This window comes from Mizuhopecten yessoensis, unplaced genomic scaffold (genome assembly GCF_002113885.1).
Source record: "Mizuhopecten yessoensis strain PY_sf001 unplaced genomic scaffold, ASM211388v2 scaffold4121, whole genome shotgun sequence".
Lineage (NCBI taxonomy): Eukaryota > Metazoa > Mollusca > Bivalvia > Pectinida > Pectinidae > Mizuhopecten > Mizuhopecten yessoensis.
The window spans coordinates 1,718,162-1,740,703 of NW_018405386.1; the positions used below are offsets into that span (position 1 = coordinate 1,718,162).

Sequence of the window (22,542 nt, forward strand, 5' to 3'; positions counted from 1 at the left end):
TATTCTCCCATACTTGCCTGTGTAAGACAGCAATTGACTTGTGAAACGATAAACCTGTCTTTCACAAGGAAAAGACAGCCTCAGCCTAGACGCTGAGTGACGTCACAACAGTATGACGTCACTTAGACTGTTAAATTGATGAATGGAATTTTTGCCGCCAGATAAGTTAGCCAAATGACATTGGTGTTTGAAAATATTCTATTGTGATGACCGTTGTTCTTTTTTATTAATTTTATACTTATTTTAAGATATATTAACTGATATATTACAGTTGATGGATTATAAAATAAAATATTGTTAACATTGTGCTTTAAATAGACTTCTGATTTTATGTTCGAAGGGCACAGAGTATTGACACTGGCATGTTTATTTCGAGTATGGGAGAACAAGAATCAAACATGGGTATAGTATGTGGACCGGGAAATCTCAACCCTTGTGTAAAGCCTTGTGCTAGACAGACAAACTCCTACCCTCAGGTTGCTATTTCCCTGTCCACTGACCACACCCATGTAAGATTCTATTATTCTCTGAACATGCAGGGGTGAGTGTACTCTTAAGCAGACCATGTTTATCAAAAAAACTGGTATAAATCAGACTGTTCGTATACTTTTCAAAGTATGTTGAATGTTTGTCAATGGTAAACCTGTGTATTCTAACTGAAATGAATGTAAACAACCAAATTCAGTTGAGCCAAGTTTCAATGCATGAAGTAAGCCAGCAACAACCTGCATACTTTGACATACTTGTTAAAATTAAATTCTATGCAGATAAATTATTTTTAATATCTTTTTAAGGGCAGACGGGTTGGAAATTTCAGTGTAACTTGATCATATCCTGTCACCTTGTATCATCAGGGACAGTAGTAACATGTCCCTGGAACTATCATCTCGTACAATACACCAGGATATAATTGGTCTCAGCTACAAACTAGGGCTAGAAATAGCTTCACACTATTTCCTTCATCTCCTGGGCAGCTAGTGAAATGTGATAGTTCATTAGGATAGCCTATCATCGATCAGACAGTAAAATCCTTTCTAAAAGAACATATGCGTTCCTTTATGGGTATATTCTTAAAATATCAAACAAGAGGCCCATGTGCCTTTAACGGTCACCTGAGTTATGTAACAAGAGATCTCAGAGGGATCTTGGCGCCCACCATTTTACCATCTTCATTAGTTCTTTGTCAGTTCAATCTTTTCTCTTTTCCTCTATTGTCAGTTTGATCTTTTCTCTTTTCCTCTAATCTGTTTGATCAAGTCATGTTAGCAGTAAATGCACCTTGAGATAACTTTTGATCTAAACTTAAAACTGATGTGTATGAGAGCCAATCTTCGAAGTGAGTTTGTCATTTCACATATCTATTAGTACAGTACTTAGTGTGAAAGAAATAGAATTGATCACTGTAATATGAGAAAGATCTGTTAAGTTCTTCCTTTAGCCATTTTGTTTTTATGATCAGTCTCAAAATATAACATGCACAACATGGGATCAAGGGGAACCTACATATCAAATTTGAGAAAGATCGCTCAATTGTTCCTGAGAAATAGTACTAACAAACCTTCAATGTCAAAAATCGAAGATGGCTGTCAGTAGGCCATTTTGTTTAACTGATCAGTTTCAAAGGTAAACATGAACAATAAAGGATAGTGGGGAACCTACATTGGCTGGCCCAAAAAAATATTTTGGGCGAGTAAAATATTTGAAGCGCTGGCCCAATAATTTAAATTACATATAACATGATAATGTTTGTAATATGTAAAACAGAATAAAACATTATATTTTTAAATCTTCAACCCTAGTTAAAACCTGACATGTTTCTCAAAGAAATACACAAAACTTGCACCTCGAAGAGGACACCCTAGTCGTATTTATATAGAAAATCTAAAAAAAAATCATCACATATTCTAAATCACAGACAGTAATGTACTGCCCCCCAGTTAATGTGAAAGGGACTATAATTTCTTTTATCCAAAATTTTTTCGACAGTCACCCAAACTACTTTAGTCGCGCCAGTGACTACCTCACTTTTGACAACTTTTGGTCGCTCCAGCAAGACTTTAATCACCATTTGCGTGCAGGAGACCATCCATTTCAGGCACTGCTGCACAACAACTTGAGAAAGATCCCTCTAGTACTTCCCGAGAAATAGCGATAACAAACTTTCACTACAAAAATCCAAGATGGCTGCCTGTCGGCCATGTTGTTTATCTGATCAGTCTCAAAAGTTGCCCTGCACAGCTAAGGACCAAGGGGAACCTACATATAAAATTTAAGAAAGATCCCTCGGTAGTTCCAGAGAAATAGCGATAACAAACTTTCACTATCAAAATCCAAGATGGCTGCCTGGCTCAAAAAATGCCCTGCACAGCTAAGGACCAAGGGGAATCTACATATAAAATTTGAGAAAGATCCCTTTGGTACTTCTTGAGGAATACCGATAACAAGAATTGTTTAAGGACGGACCACGGACCACGGACAGACCACCGACGGATCACAGATGCAGAGTGATTTGAATAGCCCACCATCAGATGATGTTATCAATGTTGCCAAATGAAAAAGAAATCATTTTGAAACTAAGGTAACTTGAACTGCATGTAATGCAAAAGTAGTGTGAAAGATCTTGGTAGTATAATTATGTACTTTGTACAAATAGTGGTTCTGTAAGTCAGCTGAATTATGGTAAAGCACCTTAAGACCCCTCCACCTATGAAGAGCATTTGATTCTACCATATCTGGAACTTGATTAGAAGATTTTTGAAATTTTAGTCAATTTGACCCTTTTTGGCCCCGCCCCTCAGGCTCCTGGGAGCTGGGGACGATATAATTCACAATTAAACTATAGTAAAGTTTACCCCCTCCCCAGGGGGAAACGTGAGACCCCAGGGTCATGAAATTCTCAATTTTGGTAAAGCCCCTAAGCCCCTTCCATCTATTTCATCTATGAAGAGTATTTGATTTTACCATACGCCGGACAAAAGGCGATCGCAATAGGTCACTTGAGACTGTCTCAGGTGACCTAAAAAGCGAGACATAAAAAAAGTCATAATCTACAATTTCGTATTCATCTGGATATTTGAATTACTAATCCACAAAATGTTTTCTCAGAAATATTTTGAATTGAACAACAAGTGTGCATTATAAACCACCGTTTGCTTATAGTTTTTTTCATTGAGGCTGCTAGAAACTGCCAAATTTCACCAGAAATGGATATGCAGGCTGTTATTTGAAATATTAAATCAGCTATATATCCGCTGTAATAGCTCTATCCACAATGACACGGAAGCAGATTTAGTGCTGTTGGGTGTCTTTAACACTATCCATCACTGAACCAGGTCAGATGTCATTGGTAGTAAATGTACAGGTATCAATGTGAAATGTAATCAACTGATGCTATTCTATTGATTTATATCAGCAATCCTGGCAAAGCTATACAATTATAGCAGGCAGAGACAACGATTGCAAACAGCAATTTTCAGCTGTGTTACAGATACTGATTGATTTTCAGCATTAAAACATATATGGGATTTCAAAAGAAGCTTCTCTGTATGTTTCTAAAGGATGATACATTTTTTGTGTTAACTAATTTTACTACCTGACTTGCACCCGAGATCTATATTGTGGTATGTGGTAATCTGTCGAACCTGATGAATTTTTAATGAATACCACGTTTAGCTGTGTAAGTGAATTTACATCTATGTATGTTACCACAATTTTGCGTTCAAAACGTGTGTACAATATCAGCGACAGCTTTCATTTACCGGTTGTACTTTAACGTTACACAGCCAACACAATTTGCCGTTTACAATGGGTCAGGACCCACAAACTCTGTGTACTCTAAGAGATGCAACCTGTTAATATGGACATGCTGTGATGTAACAGTTCTTACAGATGCATTGGAAGCTGCATCTAACAGTAAACACCAAGATGCAAAATTGTAAACTTCCGATATTCAGCTATAACAACGATATGATAGGGCGGCTTTCATCAGCCCATTGATACAAAACACTGTATCTCTGACATAAAATTACATTTGATAACCCCGGAGTCAATAAAACTCCAGTATTAATATCATTATAGTGTGGGAACCACATTAATGCTATAATTGAATCCCCTTGGATCCTCTGTATACAAATCACATATTCTGGAGGCAATATTGAATAACAAGAGGCCCATGGGCCTTAACGGTCACCTGATATATTTATACAGAGAGTTGATTTTGTTTTTAACATGAACAGAAATATTATTCAGTGACAAACAAGAGGCCCAGGGGCCTTAATAGCTCAACTGGTATTTTATTTATCAATTTAAAACCTGCTGAGTACCATACAGGTTTATCAAAGGAGTACAAGAAACAAAGTTGCAAGAAGAACTACATATAAATCTGTTTTGGTGGGAAAGACACCAAGAAAATGAGTTTCCATGTTATGTCCCAATTTCCCTCTATTTTCCCTATTGGGCCTCACATGCACCTTTTTATACAAATTAAACAAATTGAGTTTTTTCCCTTAAGCATGCTTCAGACTACATTTGGTTTAAATCCCTTCATTTGTAAAATAGGGGAAAAAAATCCTCTATTTCTCTTATTGGGCCCCGCCCCTATGCCCCCAGAGGGGCAACACCTTCCGTTTATACAAAATTGAGGCTCCTTTGTCCAAAGATGGTTGAGAAGAAGATTTTTAAAGATTTACATATTTTCCCCCTATTTGGCCCCGCCCCTCTGCCCCCAGGGGGGCCATACCCTCTGTTTATAAAAACTGAGAACCCTTTGTCCAATGATGCTCCAGACCAAATTTGGTCAAAATCCTTTCTTCGATACAAAAGGAGAAGGATATTTGATGTTTTCCTCTATTTCCCCTAATGGGCCCAACCGTTCTGCCCCTAGAAGGTGGCCCACACACCTCAGTTTATACAAAATTGATTCTTTTGTTCCTAATCATGCTTCAGATTGCATGTTGGTTTAAATCCCTTCACTTGTATAGTAGGAGAGAAAAAAATCCTCTATTTCCCCTATTGGGTCCCGCCCCTCTGCCCCCAGAGGGGCCACACCCTCTGTTTATACAAACTTGAGTCTCCTTTGTCCAAAGATGCTCTAGGACAAATTTGGTCAAAATCCTTCCATTGGTTGAGAAGATGAAGATTTTTAAAGATTTACCTATTTTCCCCCTTTTTGGCCCCACCCCTCTGCCTACAGGGGACCATACCCTCTGTTTATACAAAACTGAGAACCCTTTGGCCAATGATGCTCCAAACCAAATTTGGTCAAAAACCTCTGAGCTGTTCAGGACTGGTAACGTTTTAAAGGAAAAAGTTGGACGTGAGACGCTGCGCCATGGGATAAGCTCACTTGGCCCTTCGGCCTTTCTAAATAAGGAAAATGATGATATTTTAGCACACTGACTCCTTTGGGCTCCATCCTACAGCCCTTGGGATAGGACTGGCTCAAAAATTTCAAAATATCAAACTGTCAACTCAGGGTTATAATTCCAATCAAGTTATTAACATGTAATATTCAAAGTATCATTTGCCATCATAAACCATAATAAATTTTGCTCCCCCCAACTTCCCCAGGGGGTAAACGTGAGACCCTAGGGTCATAAACCTTAAGACCCTTCCATCTGTGAAGAGTGTTTGATTCTACCATATCTGGGTCTTTGAGAAGAAGATTTATGAAATTTCAGTCAATTCGACCCACCCATCAGCCCCGGGGGGTCAGTCAGGGCTCATATGTGCATATTATCAAACTGTTATCGAATATTGATAATGCTAACCCAAATTGAATTACTTCCAATGGAAATTAAACAAAAGTTGGTCCAAAATTAGATTTCCCTATATAAACTATAGTAAGGTTTACCCCCTCCCCAGGGGAAAACACGAGACTCCAGGGTCATGAAATTCACAATTTTGGTAAAGCACCTTAGTAGACCCTTCCATCTATGAAGAGTATTTGATTCTACCATATCTTGGTCTTGAGAAGAAGATTTTTGAAATTTCAGTCAATTCAACACTTTTTGGCCCCACTCATCGGCCCCGGGGGGTCAGTCAGGGCTCATATGTGCATACCATCAAACTGCTATCCAATACTGATAATGCTAACCCAAATTGAATTACTTCTAATGGAAATTAAACAAATGTTGGTCCAAAATGTGATTTCCCTGTATAAACTATAGTAGAGTTTACTCCCTCCCAAGGGGGAAACTTGAGACACCAGGGTCATGAAATTCACAATTTTGGTAGAGCACCTTAAGACCCTTCCATCTATGAAGAGTTTTTAATTCTTCCATACCTGGGTCTTTGAGAAAAAGATTTTGAAATTTCAGTCAAAACCCCACCCATCAGCCCCGGGGGGTCAGTCAGGGCTCATATGTGCATACCATCGAACTGCTATCCAATACTGATAATGCTAACCCAAATTGAATTACTTCCAATGGAAATTGATCAAATGTTGGTCCAAAATGTGATTTCCCTATATAAACTATAGTAAAGTTTACCCCTCCCCAGGCGGAAACGTGAGACCCCAGGGTCACAAAATTCACAATTTTGGTAGAGCACCTTAAGACCCTTCCATCTATGAGGAGTGTTTGATTCTACCATATCTGGATCTTGAGAAGAAGATTTTTGAAATTTTAGTCAATTTTACCCTTTTTGGCCCCGCCCCTCAGTTCCCTGGGGGCTGGGGACTAAATCAGCAACCATTTTTGTTGACCTTTGTTCATGGGAGGGGTCTGCAAAATTTCATTGAAATTGGTTCTGGGGTTTTGGAGAAGAAGTGGCAAATGTAAATTGCGATCGCAATAGGTCACTTGAGACTTTGTCTCAGGTGACCTAAAAATTCACAAACAGTGGGTTCCTTTACAACACTCATACTTCTTTCCTCCGAAGTATACAGTTTAGGCAATACATGTACTGTCTGGTGTAGACCAACACTATACGACTATACATTTACTACCTTTAACGTTCATAAATAAGACCTATAATACCGTATACCATTGCCCGATTATATATATTATATTCTGCATAACAGAAAATATTTATCTATCTAAATCAAGTGAGTTTACAAGTTTGATCATGGGAGCAGTTTAGGGCGAATCAAACATTTCAGTACTAATTTAACAAGGTTTGCTTTATCAATAACTTGGGTTTTCTTAGTCACTTTGTGATTTGGGGGATTGAATTGAAAAGGGAAATTATGAAAACATTTCGGGAAACGGCCATATTGGGAATGAAAATGCATATGGGCAGGAAAAAATCCAACCAAATGTCTTAAAATACATAGTGAACACTGAAATCTGTGAATAAAGGAGAAATCTTGGACAATATTGGTAGCAATCCTAAAATCTAATCAGAACTGTACTATCGATTTTTTGTGCATGACAGAAAAGTAGAAAATATTAAAATTAATTTTAATTTTGTGGATGTGTTGAACAAGATCACTGCAACATCTCAATAGTTTGATGATCAAGTAAAATGTCAAAAGCCATGAAAGCTATAAGAAACATGAAATTTCCAAGAATGAAATTTGTTATTTTGTTATTGTATGAAGTTTTGCTTTAGGTAACCTCAGGTCCAGACTGAGATTTGACTGTACACTACACTTTCAGTTTAAAATAATACATACCATTTGCTGAGAGTTTTGGCTTTGATAGCCCGGGGGGCCAGCCCCAGCCCCAGCCACAACCCCAGGCATGCGCCCGCCACCTCCAGGGGGATACATCTCTTCATGGTAATGATTCTGACTCAGTTGCCCTGTAAGAAGAAAACGGAGATGATTTTGTATTACAGCAAATCAATTACAGATTAAAGTTTCCAGTAATTTAAGAAATCCCACACAAGGGAAAAGCTAGGAGCCCATACGAAAGTAATAAGTTGCAATTTGATTGAATCAATGGGAAGCTAAGCTTGCACAATCAAAATTAATTCTTTCCAAAGCATGGATACTCAAAAGCCTGTTGTTACATTTTGAAGTAAAGTTAACAGCAGCTTTATGTACTGAATGATGTAGGTTGCCAATACGGTTAACAACTGTAAAGTCTTGAGGTTGGCATGGAAATCACAGGATTAATGAAATTGATATTATCACCATTGCTGGAATAAGCGTAATTTAGATTCTGCCCAATTTCTATTGTGAAATCGATGTTTGTCCTAGATATTTTTTAAGAGGGGTCATTTAATTTTTCCATGTAAAATTGGGTCCTCTACTGCACTGAAACATAATGGTAAAAACTTGTTCACTTCCTTGGCATCATCAGGTATCCAAGTCCCTCTTCATACACCTATTTCGTCTTTGCATATTGCAGAGTTATCTTCTCTTGGGAGCAGGTATTGATTGTTACATCACTTGTTTATGAGAGTAACGTCATCAATTTTTGAGAAAACGACGTAATTTTCTCACACAAACCAATGACGTAACAATCAACCCCTGCTCCAAAGAGAAGATAACTCTGCAATACGCAAAGACGGAATATAGGTATACTATACATGCATGACTAGCCTTTCCACAAAGTCATGGTTCCTCCTGGTGTCAATGATCTCCATTCCCAAATACTATGAATAGTGTATCACAACCACATGTACGTAGTAGCTCTACAATAAAGCCATGCCTGATGATAATAAGTCAACTGGTATCAATAGCAGTTCAGTAAAATTACCGACAAATGCTATTCAATGTCCTCCAATCTGCCCACCCCCTTACTTGAATTAGAGATGTGCTGTTTACCTGGGCGCATTGCTGGATAACTATATGGTAACACAACATGTGCATCACCAGTTTATCCCAATTTCACAATATTTTAAATTGTGAACAAAATCTCAAAATTACTTTCACAATTCTTACATCATTTGATCACATTTGTTTTTAGTCTTCTCAGAAATATAAATCAATAAAATTCAGATTTTAATTGAATAAGAATTTTCTCCTTTATGTACAACAAGGAATAAAAGACACATATTAACTATGGTAGGTCAAATTTTATCACTGAAGTTGTGCACTTCCTTAAGTAGCCACATGTTAGGCGTTTCTCATTTTCAAATACCTTCTTGTTAAATTTGATTAGTGTTTTCCTGGAAAAACACAGCAAGCCCAAATTAAGTATAATCTGATGCAACTATTTTGAAAAAAAAGGGTTGAATGCTTTGTACACAATCTCAAAAATTCAGACACCAAACGAGGAAGATACGACCGATGTCCTTCCCAGACACTTTTTAACACAGAGACAGCTGCATAACTAGTCTGTTGACTAAATAATGACTCCAGCTGGCGTTGACCTGGAGGATTTTAATGGAGTGACAAAATCTATCTGTTGTGAACTTTTGACCTTGGACATAAGGGAAGTTCAGAGAATAAGACAGTAAACAACTCAGATCAAGACAGTGTTTCTGTTGTGTGTACCTGTACCTGTAAATATCATTAAACATCAAATTACTCCTTTAGAAGACTGTGATGCTGTGTCTGTGTAATATATACACAATTACACATTATACACTTACCATGTGATGTGACGACGCAATACATATTTGTATATATCCACAGGTACATTTGCTCATATAAGGTGACCATATAAGTGTAAGAAGATGGCCTTCTTGTTAAAATAACTCCATTACTTTTTAACATAACAATTAATTAATCAAATTTCTTATTCGACACACGTTAAAAAGTACAGATTATACATTTAACTCAAACTTATACACATACACTTATAAGTTTAAAATGATTGCCTTTAATTACAGAGAGGAAATTACTGACCTACATTTGTTGAAAAGATGGCTATTTTAACATTTAATACAAACTATTTATATCTGGTGAATCAAACAATGCTCTGAATCACTGTACCTGGAGTTACAGCAGCACAATCCAGCTATTGTGTGGTCAGTACATGTTTTGATTAGCAGGGAGCTGTGTATATAAATACATGAGTGTTTAACAGGTTGCTGACCTGAAGTACACACAACATCTTGTTTTATACATATGTAGAATATACAAGGTTATATACCATACCACCAGTCAACACATACATCCAGCTAAGAGACGGTACAGTTTAGTCGTCTACCACCATTCAACACATACATCCAGCTAAGAGACGGTACAGTTTAGTCATCTACCACCAGACAACACATACATCCAGCTAAGAAACAGTACAGTTTAGTCGTTTACCACCAGTCAACGCATACATCCAGCTAGGAGACGGTACAGTTTAGTTGTCTACCACCAGTCAACACATACATCCAGCTAAGAGACAGTACAGTTTAGTCGTTTGCCACCAGTCAACACATACATCCAGCTAGGAGACAGTACAGTTTAGTTGTCTACCACCAGTCAACTCATGCATCCAGCTAAGAGACAGTACAGTTTAGTCATCTACCACCAGTCAACACATACATCCAGCTAAGAAACAGTACAGTTTAGTCGTTTACCACCAGTCAACACATACATCCAGTTAAGAGACAGTAGTTTAGTCGTCTACCACCAGTCAACACATACATCTTGTTTTATACATATGTAGAATATACAAGGTTATATACCATTCCACCAGTCAACACATACATCCAGCTAAGAGACAGTACAGTTTAGTCGTTTCCCACCAGTCAACACATACATCCAGCTAGGAGACGGAACAGTTTAGTCGTCTACCCCCAGTCAACACATACATCAAGCTAAGAGACGGTACAGTTTAGTCGTCTACCACCATTCAACACATACATCCAGCTAAGAGACGGTACAGTTTAGTCATCTACCACCAGACAACACATACATCCAGCTAAGAGACGGTACAGTTTAGTCGTCTACCACCAGTCAACACATACATCCTGGTGATCCAGCTAAGAGACAGAACAGTTTAGTCATCTACCACCAGTCAACACATACATCCAGCTAAGAGACGGTACAGTTTAGTCATCTACCACCAGTCAACACATACATCCAGCTAGGAGACGGTACAGTTTAGCCGGCTACCACCAGTCAACACATACATCCAGCTAAGAGACGGGACAGGTTAGTCGTCTACCACCAGTCAACACATACATCCAGCTAAGAGACAGTACAGTTTTGGTCGTTTACCACCAGTCAACACATACATCCAGCTAGGAGACAGAACAGTTTAGTCGTTTACCACCAGTCAACACATACATCCAGTTAAGAGACAGTAGTTTAGTCGTCTACCACCAGTCAACACATACATGCAGCTAAGAGACAGTACAGTTTAGTCGTCTACCACCAGTCAACACATACATTCAGCTAAGAGACAGTACATTTTTTGTCGTTTACCACCAGTCAACACATACATCCAGCTAAGAAACAGTACAGTTTAGTCGTCTACCACCAGTCAACACATACATCCAGCTAAGAAACAGTACAGCAACAATTGACCTTGGTGGCCGAGTGGTTAAGGCGTCTGACCATCCACAATCACTTACCCTAGCTCTCCACCACTGGTCACAGATTCATGGCCTACATGACGCAGTTGCAGGTATACTAACTGGGCGAAGGTCAGTGATCTAGTCACACTGGTCAAATGACCATAGCTGTCAATAGCGCGTAAAACACAAATAAACCAAACCAAACTTTGGGATCTTGAAATATAGACTCATAAGAGGTATTCTCATACTTGACCCATTTTGATGAAAATCTGTTAATAAATGAAAGTGTCAATGAATAGCAAAGGGACAGACTGGGACGAACTGGGTAACACTATATTCTGCCCCTTCCTTAAAATGGGGCAGGCATAAAAATCCAGTAATTTACACTAAGCATTTAAGTTATAATTTCAAAATCTCAGAAGGGGCCCTTATTAGAGGAAGCTGGCCTTATTAGGTCATATACGGTACGTGCTCTGGTGTGTCTCCTTATATAACTGTAAACAAGAAGAAATGTAAAAGAACTCTAATAAATGCAAAAGGCCAAATAGGTATACATGGATGTTTTTGAATGATCTTACCACAACCTCGGTAACTGAATGACTATATATCTAGAAAGCTACAGGTATTGTTTGTGTAGGTATTCCCCAACACAACACGCACTACACCCACCAATTATGATGAGTACACAGGTGGTTACTACAGGTTGTCTAGCCAAGCACACACAACCTGTATTATAAACCAGTTTGTGATCACCACTCCACAGCCAGACAGCTGAGATCTGCCTGTGTATTTTACTACTATTTACACTCCATATATCCCTAGGGTTCGGCCATCAGCTTGCTGGCCTTTCTCCAAACCCTTCTTTTCTATCTCTCCTCTAACTATTTTCCCTGCGAGTCTGGCAGCTCCTATTGGATAGGTTTCAATCAATGTGAAGCACTAGCCAGGCGTATAGGGAGAGCCCCACCATTGAGACATGTACGGCCAGCCGAACACCGCACACCAGTGCTCAAATGGTTAATACCAAACAAATCTTGTTCAATGTAAAATGCCCTAATCAATAGACTTGACACAGATACTAATTCTAACTACTCTGTGCTGCTGGATGTGCAGGCTAGAAATGCTAAGGTCTTAAATATTGACAGGTCTCCAAATGCACATCACAATACCAAGCTTGCGAATGCAAGCATTTCCTGTAGACAAAATTTTCACTTATAACTGAATTTACACACAAAGACCATTGAAGACAGAGAGTGAGGAAAAGGTCTAAAAGGAAGGAGTAACACACAACATAGACAATCTATAATGAGAATTCCAATCAAATTAGGATGAAAACAAAGTATTTAGGAAGTGTGAGCACTGTCTGTCTTTCCTTTACACATGAACTAGTACTTGAAGCAGGGGTTGTAGGAAATAGAAAGTGCTCTTGAGTAACCCTAAAACCTGATAGCATCTCTGTGATGGGAGAGGACCCCTGCACCAGGCAGTACAGCTCGGAAGCACTTGAACACCAGTAGTAGGAAGTGATATAGATAAGGCATTACAGCACATAAACCTTCAGTTCAACAGGTGATGAACACACCGGTAGATTTTGTATACAGAATGTTTATGTATCTGTATGTATTGAGTAAAAGTAACAAATTAACCAAGAACATTAACAAATTGTTCTCATCATGTTGTACACTGAAGTAATGTGGAAATTTCAATTACAAGGGTGATTCAGCTAATTGAAAAAAAAAACTCCTGCAATATCATGATCAGTTCACCGGTAACAAAATACAAGAAGTGATTCATGGTTTTATAAAAAAGGGTTCACTGTCGGAAATTATGTGGTAGCGGCTAGAATGCTATGTGTTATATATTTGTAAAGCTTTCATTAGCAGTGTGAAAAACGTTTAAGCCACACAGAAATTGACTTGTAAATGAAATATAATGCAATTCAGGAAGCAGTGAGTTCTATAATTGACAATGGACAGTGCAGGCTGATGATTTCCATGTGGACTAATACGGTATCCAAGTTGCACCTGAGGCAGGGATATAGACATTTTCATGGTTAACCATTTTCCCTAGGATTCCTGATATTTGTTAACTTATTAACCCCTGAAGACACTTTTGAACTCTTCCAATTCAAAGGTTGGAATAGTTCACCATAAAAATTTTAGGGGTGAATGAGTTAAAGGCAAATCCTATAAATGATCAACAATTGTCTGCCCTCTCTAATGCCATGCTCAGAAATGATCAACAACTGTCTGCTTTCACAAATGGCAAAGACCAGTCAAGAATGATTAACAATTATCTTCCCTAAGAGATCTCCAAGGCCACTCATAAATGGTCAACAATGACCTGTTCCACAGGTTTCCCTATGCCAATCTCATAAATGATATTTAAACAAGTACCTGTCTCAATAGATCTCTAAGGTTACTCTCATAAAACAGCAAATGTGCGTAATGAGATCTCAAAATATTCAAAGATAAGACTGTCTTTCAAGATATGCTCCAAAATTGAAAGTCAAACAGGGATAACTGAAACAAGTGAAAAGAAGAAAATGTCTGAGTGACTTTAATACCCCAGCACCCTTGCAAATTAGCATAATGGTTTGACAGTTTCTACAAAAAGTAATAGTGAACATGACCTTGACCTGGAGCCCTGAAATACAAACTCATTCAGAGTAACCCATACTTGATCTTTGTAGAAATACACATAAAGTTTGATTAATATCCACTCACAGAAATGATTGACAAATTTCTAGAAATAGTAACAGTGAATTTAGCAATGGAACCCTAATGACGGACTTATTTAATATTTCATGCTTGAAATTTGTATGAAGTCGTGATCAAAATCTAACAAGAAACAGTCACTTGAGCACGTGATGACGCTAAGGACACCAAGTCGGGATCAGCGAGAACAAACATGGGTAACAATATATAACACACACACCCTTACGTAAAACGGCATAGGCATAAAAACAACATCATTTTTGAAAAGGGAGAGATCCTTCTATCGACATTCAAGTAATAAAAGCTCTTCTGTTTTTAAATCTATTTCTACCATTACAAATTGGAAGTGACTGATCATGAGTTTTGAAGCCAATCCCAAAGCTACCTAGAAACAATTATCTTAGGTAAAACATGAGCAACAAGTCAAAAATCAAAAAAAAAAAGGAAGGAGGAAAATTTCAATTTGAATCACAGAAAATTTGCAGCTTTAAATTGTTGCCATCTTTGTACAGATACTCTCACCAGTAGATTGTTTAACTTCAGAACTGCAACCTTGACCCCCATTCCACCCTCATGACTGTCAGCACATAATTTGCTTTAATTGTTATCTTGAAGTTGACATCAGACAGACCAACACAGCAGTTATTGCAAATGCATCTCAATGCATGGGTGTAACTGGCTATGATTTCAACTTGCAAAAGACAAAAAACCAGTTTGTGCTACAGGTCTTGTTATTTTTACAAAAATATTTGATATGTTGCACAACTTTTTTCAGAAAATGTAGCTGTTCTCATTTTGGTATGGGAATAGGTTGAAACTTAATGCAATGTAATAGATCAGTTGGAAATTTCACAATGGCATATTTCATAATTCAATGAGAATCTAAATATGTATGATTCAGTTTGACAGCATTTTTACACCACATTCTTCTGAAATTCATGCCTTTTTTTTAGAAAACCAAACACTTTTTATACAAATCCAAGATGTATTGCAATATATTCCTTCTGTATTTCAATACAGGCATATATCGTGACACCCTTAATAGTGCATACCTATAAACATACAGGCAATACCATACACATACATAGCTATGGTATTGCTTTCATTACATATACCTAAAATTATTCTTTATATGCAGTGTGCTTGTTAAAACCTGCTTGAAGGCAAAAATAGACTATTTTTAACTCCCTGACCTGGCTATTTCAGCATATATAGATTAATATCATACCAGGTGTAAATTTAACCAGCTATTTTTTTTATCATCTATCTGTTTCTAAAACTTAATGAGAACACTGAATGCATCAATTTTCTGAAGAAAAAACACCCCATTACTTATAATTACTCCTCATTTATGCCCAATTTGACCCCAATAAACCTGAACTACACAACAATGGCACACAAAGCGATATCAAGGACAGAATAATGACATCACAAAGTGACATTACCACAGTGCTAAAATGATAGGAACTATTCTTGTTTCAATTCACTGGTTTGACCAGTGGTTAACAACCAATAAGTTCCAGCCAAAATAGGAGGCCTGGCTACTGGGGTGATACAGCGTCTCGTAATTATTACAGTTTAAAATACAGAACCTTGTATAGCAAGGCCTGAAGACTGACTGTATCGCTCATTATTGTAGCGAGATCCACCAGGTAGGTAATTAAGTCCAGTAGTCCAAAAGTGAATTTTTGAAGCATTTCCAGTGCTCAGGATACTGGTTATTTTATAATTAAAAAAACTAATGTAACTTGATAACAGGGCATTTCAATATTTTGGTGTACATTTTTGAGAAGTTCAATATCCAATCATTCTTTATAATTCATTACTGATTTAAGTCCAATTGCAAAGTCAAAAAAATCAGGAAAATTGACTTTGTATTGTTTTGGAAACTTTTTCTTTAACTACAACAAAACACTTGTCTATTGATAATTTTCCAATTAACATTTGCTACTTGTCTTTAGTGGATTTTTAAAAGATGTGTATTACATTTGCTCTTATTATTTTCTCAAAACGAATATGCGAGCTGATAATCAACGAGGAAACAGTTGTGAAAGTCTGCTGGATGTTTTGTTCACACTCTTTAAACACTGGGACACCAAATAATTTAAGATAAACAGTATTTAGAATAAGATGGGTTAATTTGAAGTGTAGTAATTCCCAGATACAAAGTACTAGTGAATCTCAACACCAATCCATCCATGATACATCGTTAGACAAACTTTGGTATCATGATACCTTAAGGATCTATTTCTAATCTGCAGGCAAGGCACTAAGAATTTCACTGTAGTTTTTCTTACAAACAGTTATCTCCCCTTGAATAAGTTTTGGATAAAGCCAAATAAAAATATAGGTGTGTTTCCTGTTTCATCTCCAAAAAATTAGGGTAGGTAGGTCGGAAAAATATTTCATTTTCTTTTTATTTCATTTTTGTTCTGGTGAAGAAAATCTATTTTACCTCCATGAATGAATTAAATATATGTTATTGTATTAATGGCACAAAATATATAATAATCTATTCATGTAAAAATCAAATTTATAGGAAGTAATTAACATTGTTCTTTTATAGATATTAACAACTATTATTTATAACAAACATTCCTAAATCTAGTAAATACACGTAGCTCAAGATCTGATATCAGAGTGATCTCCCCTGAAAGGAAGTATCATGCCGACAGATCTACCAGAACTAATTACTGCAGTTTTTCTAAATTTCTCTCAATGAATTTTCACTGCATTTTGTACCTAGCTTTTCTCAGGGACTTGAAAAGGTTTTTTCTATTCATTTCAGCAGTGTTTAGCAACATGACACTACTTATAATGCGCTATTAAATTGAAGATAAAAAAAAACGTTTTTTATGGAGTTCCTATGCTCACATTTTACAACAAAACTTAAGTATGTAATGATTGTTTTCTTCATGATATTTTTTTAGTGTTTCAAACTACATTACAGCACGTTCATTTCATTTTTTAGTTATTTCCAGATTTAAAAACGAAGAAAGTACATTTGATAACAGATAACGTGTGTTACTTTAAAAAAACACCAATAAAATGTATTAGGGTCGACAGGAAAAAATAGATTCGGTCAGGGACACAGGAAACGCAACTACATTTTTATTTGGCCTAACTGCAGTTGAACTTGGCCAGGGACATACCACTGATCTGGTAGCTCAGTTGGTTAAAGCGACTGTATCGGAGGTCCAGGGTTCAAATCCGTGTCTTACTGCAATGCTTTTCTCTCTCAGAACCCTTGAATATTTGTTGCTTATTTTTTCTTTATACAATTTTCATTCAAGTTCTTTTAAATTGATGTGTTTCTTTTCAGAAATGATTTATTAAAGCTATTTTAATTCCAGTACAAAAGATTCCAATTCATATATCTTCAGTTTTTGGCAGTGGTACAAGGATCCTTAGCAAGCTAAGAGGCCCATTGGCCTTAACAGTCAGCTGACATTTGCAAGATCTGGCTGCTATTGCCCTGAATGTATTTATAACATTTATGCCAGAATCTATTTTGCAATATAGATGATAAACCCTATTACTTATGACTCTTTGGAATCATATTTAGAACATATATATGTAGTTTATCAAGTTATCTGTGATAACTGATTAAAAGATTATTCAGTCAACAGAGAGTCAATAGTCTCATTACTATGTATATAACAAACCCATCTTGAATAAGTTGGGGGATTGGTGGATACACTTGTATCCCACATTTGTACGAAAAAATACATTGAATTGAGGTTGCAGTGCCCCCTTTCTGGTACTCGATTCACTGCTTGACCGTGATGTACACATGCATATATATGAGCATAAGAACTCTCCCTATAATTACAAGACCTTGGGGAGATTGCAAGTAAAACTGTACATTTTGATACTTGAGGTCAAGTCTGGGTGACAATGTTCCCATTTTGATACTTGAGGTCAAGTCTGGGTGGCAATGTTCCCATTTTGATACTTGAGGTCGAGTCTGGGTGACAATGTTCCCATTTTGACACAGCAACTCTTCATATAGCTACATTATACCAAATGAGATGCTCATGCCCATCCGTATATGGAATACTGGCCCAGATATGCTCCAAAAATCTATAATTCTACATCCAAGATCAAATGTCAAGGGGTGATAAGAGGTTGAAGAGACTTTATTCTCTTATACAACACAGCGCTGTCTCATGATGTATATTTTTACCAAAAAGTCAGAGATCCACACATATAATAGTTGTCATTTCTGGTCAAGATTAGCTCGGAAATGCTACATTTTTGCATCCGTGGTCATGATCAAGAGGTCAGAAGTGGTCACAGTGACCTTATTTTAGTATGTCATACAGTGCCTTCTCATTATGTACCTGCCATACGTTTAAAGATTGAGTCCATTCAATCATGAAAGTGGTTTGAAATCCAATATTTTAGTACTGGACATCACTGTCAAAGAAAGACTGATGCATTCCCGTTTTGGTATTACAACACTACACCTTTTCACAATGTACCCAAACACAGTCCATCCATGAAACAGTGCTGAGATATCAATGTTCTCATTTTTATTTGGAACAAAGTGATCTTACAATGGTTCAAACATGAACTTGCACAGGAAGTGATGTTTAAAATTTTATTACAAACATTGAGGTTTCATGACAATCAGACAAGAAATAAAGTCTGCATAGGTGATGACCCCTTGATGTGTGTAAAGTTTTGTGACAACTGGGTTAGAAATGAAGTCAGCAGAGTGGTGATCCAGATTCTATTTGAAGTAACAATGACATTGAATTTCATCCCAGAAGATAAAAATGCAAGCTCATACATGATCAGGTGAGGTTTGTGGACACATGCATATGTGGCAATTGAAAAAGAGTAATATAAGGCTGTAGAATAATACTGCTGAAATTATATTAATAGTTATGGTGACCTTAATTTTGACCCCATAAGATAGAAATTCAAACTGATACAAGAGATGATGCTTGTATAACACACACTAATGTCACATATTTAGTTTAATGATAATCAGCTAAATCGAAACAGAAGCCTGTAGAGTGTCAATGGCAAAAATTCTATTTATAATAAGTGACCTGACTTTTGATCCCAGAATGTTAGAACACAAACTTGTAGCAGAACAGATGCTAGCTTGTTAACACATACGTAAAACCTTTGGTCAGTTTGAACAAAATTAAATAAATATTGTCATTCCTGTTCGAATTACACAAAATTATTACCGCTAAAATAAAGGGTAGTTCGAACATTCCAAGTTGACATCGGCAAAAATCACGGTAAACAGTAAGGTCATTGATACGGAACAACAACAGCCTTATTGCGATACATATTTGCAAATCTGGAGATGAATAATGGTATATATATCTTTCTTATATTTACTTACATATTGATAATCAATTATTATGTTCAATTGCAAAGCAAAGACAAGTATGTAGGTCGCAAAGCAGTAGATGTTTTCTCGAGTAATGACGAAAGTTCAGTTGTACTGATCAGAATGCGGAGGGTGGATTGAAACTGCAATTACGGATTAATAGTTCGGTCGACCACCTGGTCAGATATTTTTGGTTTGGCACGTGTATAGGTAATATATCAATTAAGTTACAAATCAGTGATCAGTGGCCATGTCGCGATTATATAATCAAATTGATATCATGACAATACACACGTCTGTCGATGTAACATTCCGCACTCCGTGTACTGTTGGGATATTATACATGGTAGGGGCCTAAAGATGTTTGAATGGCCCGTGCACATGTTTACAAGAAACAAACTCAATTATCGGTGACATGTGACTTATTTATGTACAAATTGTATGAGTTCTACCCGTTATTTAGTAGTTAAATGCTGTCGATGCGCAAATAGATCAAGTTTAAGCGAGTTTCGTGAGGCTATTACTGCATCGCTATTAACAAACCTCGATCAATAATTACGTAAGTTCAGTACTCAAATTGTGTGTTCGAACAATCCGAAACGTGTCTAAGCAGGGTTCGAACTATCACTAGATAGAAAACTATTATTTTTATTGTTCAAAAAGTGTGTTCAAACTATCCGCCTATTCAAACTGACTGGAGGTTTACCGCACATGAACTTTCGTAATCAATCAGATTAGTCCGTAGAGCGACAACACCAAAATTCTATTTACAGTAACAATGACCTTGTTTGTTACTGGTTAAATTTGAAACACAAACTTGAGTAAGAGATTATGCTTGTGAACGTTAACAAATACATGAAGTTGCATGGCAATCAGATAAGAAATGAAGTCTGAAATACCATGATGTTCGGGTATGTACAGTACGGGAGCTGGAGGATCCTCATGATACAGAGGGAGGACCTGCAGCAAAGCTGTAACTATACGAAACTTCGACCCCCGCCCTTATTCTTGCTCCATTTGGGGTCATGGAATTGGTTACATTTTATGGATAACTTCAGTCAACAACTCAATAATAATTTGAATTAGATTTTTTCCACAATGAAAACAATTAATTTCTAGGATTTTTGTTTTTTTAGGAAGTAAAAAATATTTTGGATTTGTGTAACAATATTGTCCCAAGATTTGGCTCTCTAGTAAATGTAGCAACAAACAAATATTTCTCCTCATCTAGCCTCAACACAATTCATAGGTAATATACAATTGATATTAATCTTATACTAAGCAACTATAAAACTGATCATGGCATGGGTTGATTGTCGTTGTAAGAGGGCTTCAGAAATGTAAATGGACTTGAACCTTGTGCTGTTCAAGCTAGACAACCAGGTAAGTCTGGCCATGGTATTTTCACTACCAGTTGAATTTTCTGCCCAGCTAAAGGTACAGCTGTTTTTTGGTACTTGTTTAAAGATGTTATGGTCCTTACCAAACTATTGTATTCATAGATTCCAAAACTATCAGGCATCGAAAAGTCAAGGGTTCACTTTATAATATACCTATTGAAGGTAATACAGGATTCAGAGTCTTTGGGGTAAAAATGTGTTGGAGAGATTTAGTGCACCTAAGACTCGTGTCAATCGTCAATGACCGGGTAGTTCAGTGGGTTGGCCAGGCTGTTGCATTTTTCCTTCACATATAATAAGCGAATCACAGCAATTAAACCAGTACCTATATCTTTTATCTGAATTTGATATTGTAGTACGACGAGGAATAGTGTTAAAGATAGTGCCATCGCTGGGGCTCAAACCCGCAACCCAAACCTGCAACCCTTGGCTTGGCTCTCCAGCCCGATGCTACGTAGCGCTGAGCTAAAGGGAATTTCCCTACAGCTGACGCTTGTAAGGCTACCTAATCAATGCACATCTTTTACAATATTATAACAATGGAATTTTCTTGAATTCACTTATCAAATGATGACCTTTCCAGAGGTTTAAATAATTAAACCTCTGGTCAAAATACCATGTCCTCCTTGTTGCATTTCAACCGAGAACTATTCTTCAAATTTTCAGTGCAGAGAAATACGAATTCATTATGAAATACGCCATTCATTTACTTTCTTTCTCTTCTGTTTGTTGTTTTATTATTCGGATGATGCGTCAGAACGTAAACTGTCATTTCTATTTGTAAACAACAGTGAGTAAACGTGTAAATAACACGAAATTCTGAGGCTGTGTATTGGGGTCCTTACCATATATAGTCTGTCTTAATACATGCACATTCTCTAGTATCTTCTCACAGTGTTCCTGCGCAACACCCATAGCTTGGAGTTGTGGATGCTGTAGCTGACATACCTACAAAACAAAACAATAATATAAATAACTGCGTTCTTGTACGACATGTGCTTTCAAATCTTGCCACAGTACGCCATCTTGTTAATCTTGATAAAAGGGTCAACTTACGGACTGCAGTGTTTTAAATCCATATGCTTCAAAAGTGTCGGCATATTGTTTACACATAAAAGTCTCCAGCCATCTTTCGACAGGGCCGGGCATTTTATGAAGAGAAAATATCACATGAGAGGGAGAAACCCCCCTAAATCGCGTGAGACATTTTCTAAACTTAGCATAATGGCAGTCGGTCACGTGACATCCACAGTGGTTGAAAGGCCGCTTACAACAACAACAAGAATTCTCCCGCGGTTTTCATGCACTTGTTGTCAATGTTATCCTACGATCTGAGTGTACGAGTTCAGTATTATAGATTCTAGTTTAAGAGAAAACATACTTGATTATGTTGCCTACAATTTTAATTCAAATAGAAAGAAAATGAAGCAACTGACTGAAGTAAAAATTTGAGTATTGTGAAACCTGCCTTAACCGAACATTATCAGTTGGAGTACAGTGTATAGAATGAAACAGAAACCAAAACTGCGATTTAAGAAAAAAAAAATAACAACTTTTAAAAGATACCAATATTTCCGTTTTGAAAAGACAATTTTTATAACGCAAAATCGCTAGAGATACAGATCTAGAACGTCCATGAATTGATGATGTCACCTAGATAATTTAACTAAAAATACTTAGCTAGGCCTAGTTGTCTATGTTACCACAAATGTTATAATGGGTT

At 37.0% G+C, this 22,542-nt stretch overlaps 1 protein-coding gene across 2 annotated transcripts in view; it reads right to left on the reverse strand.

The window, feature by feature from the left end:
- LOC110448589 (transcription factor 20-like) overlaps window positions 1–22,058 on the reverse strand; it is a 44,897-nt gene extending 22,839 nt beyond the window's left edge. For both annotated transcript variants that reach the window (XM_021494921.1, XM_021494920.1), the window contains exons 1-3: window positions 21,876–22,058; window positions 21,665–21,767; window positions 7,616–7,743 (exon numbers count right to left, since the gene is read on the reverse strand). In XM_021494921.1, the coding sequence (XP_021350596.1) occupies window positions 7,616–7,743; window positions 21,665–21,767; window positions 21,876–21,968 (324 nt within the window). In that variant the 5' untranslated portion in view covers window positions 21,969–22,058. The remainder of the gene's footprint in view (window positions 1–7,615; window positions 7,744–21,664; window positions 21,768–21,875) is intronic.
- Window positions 22,059–22,542: the final 484 nt, after the last annotated feature.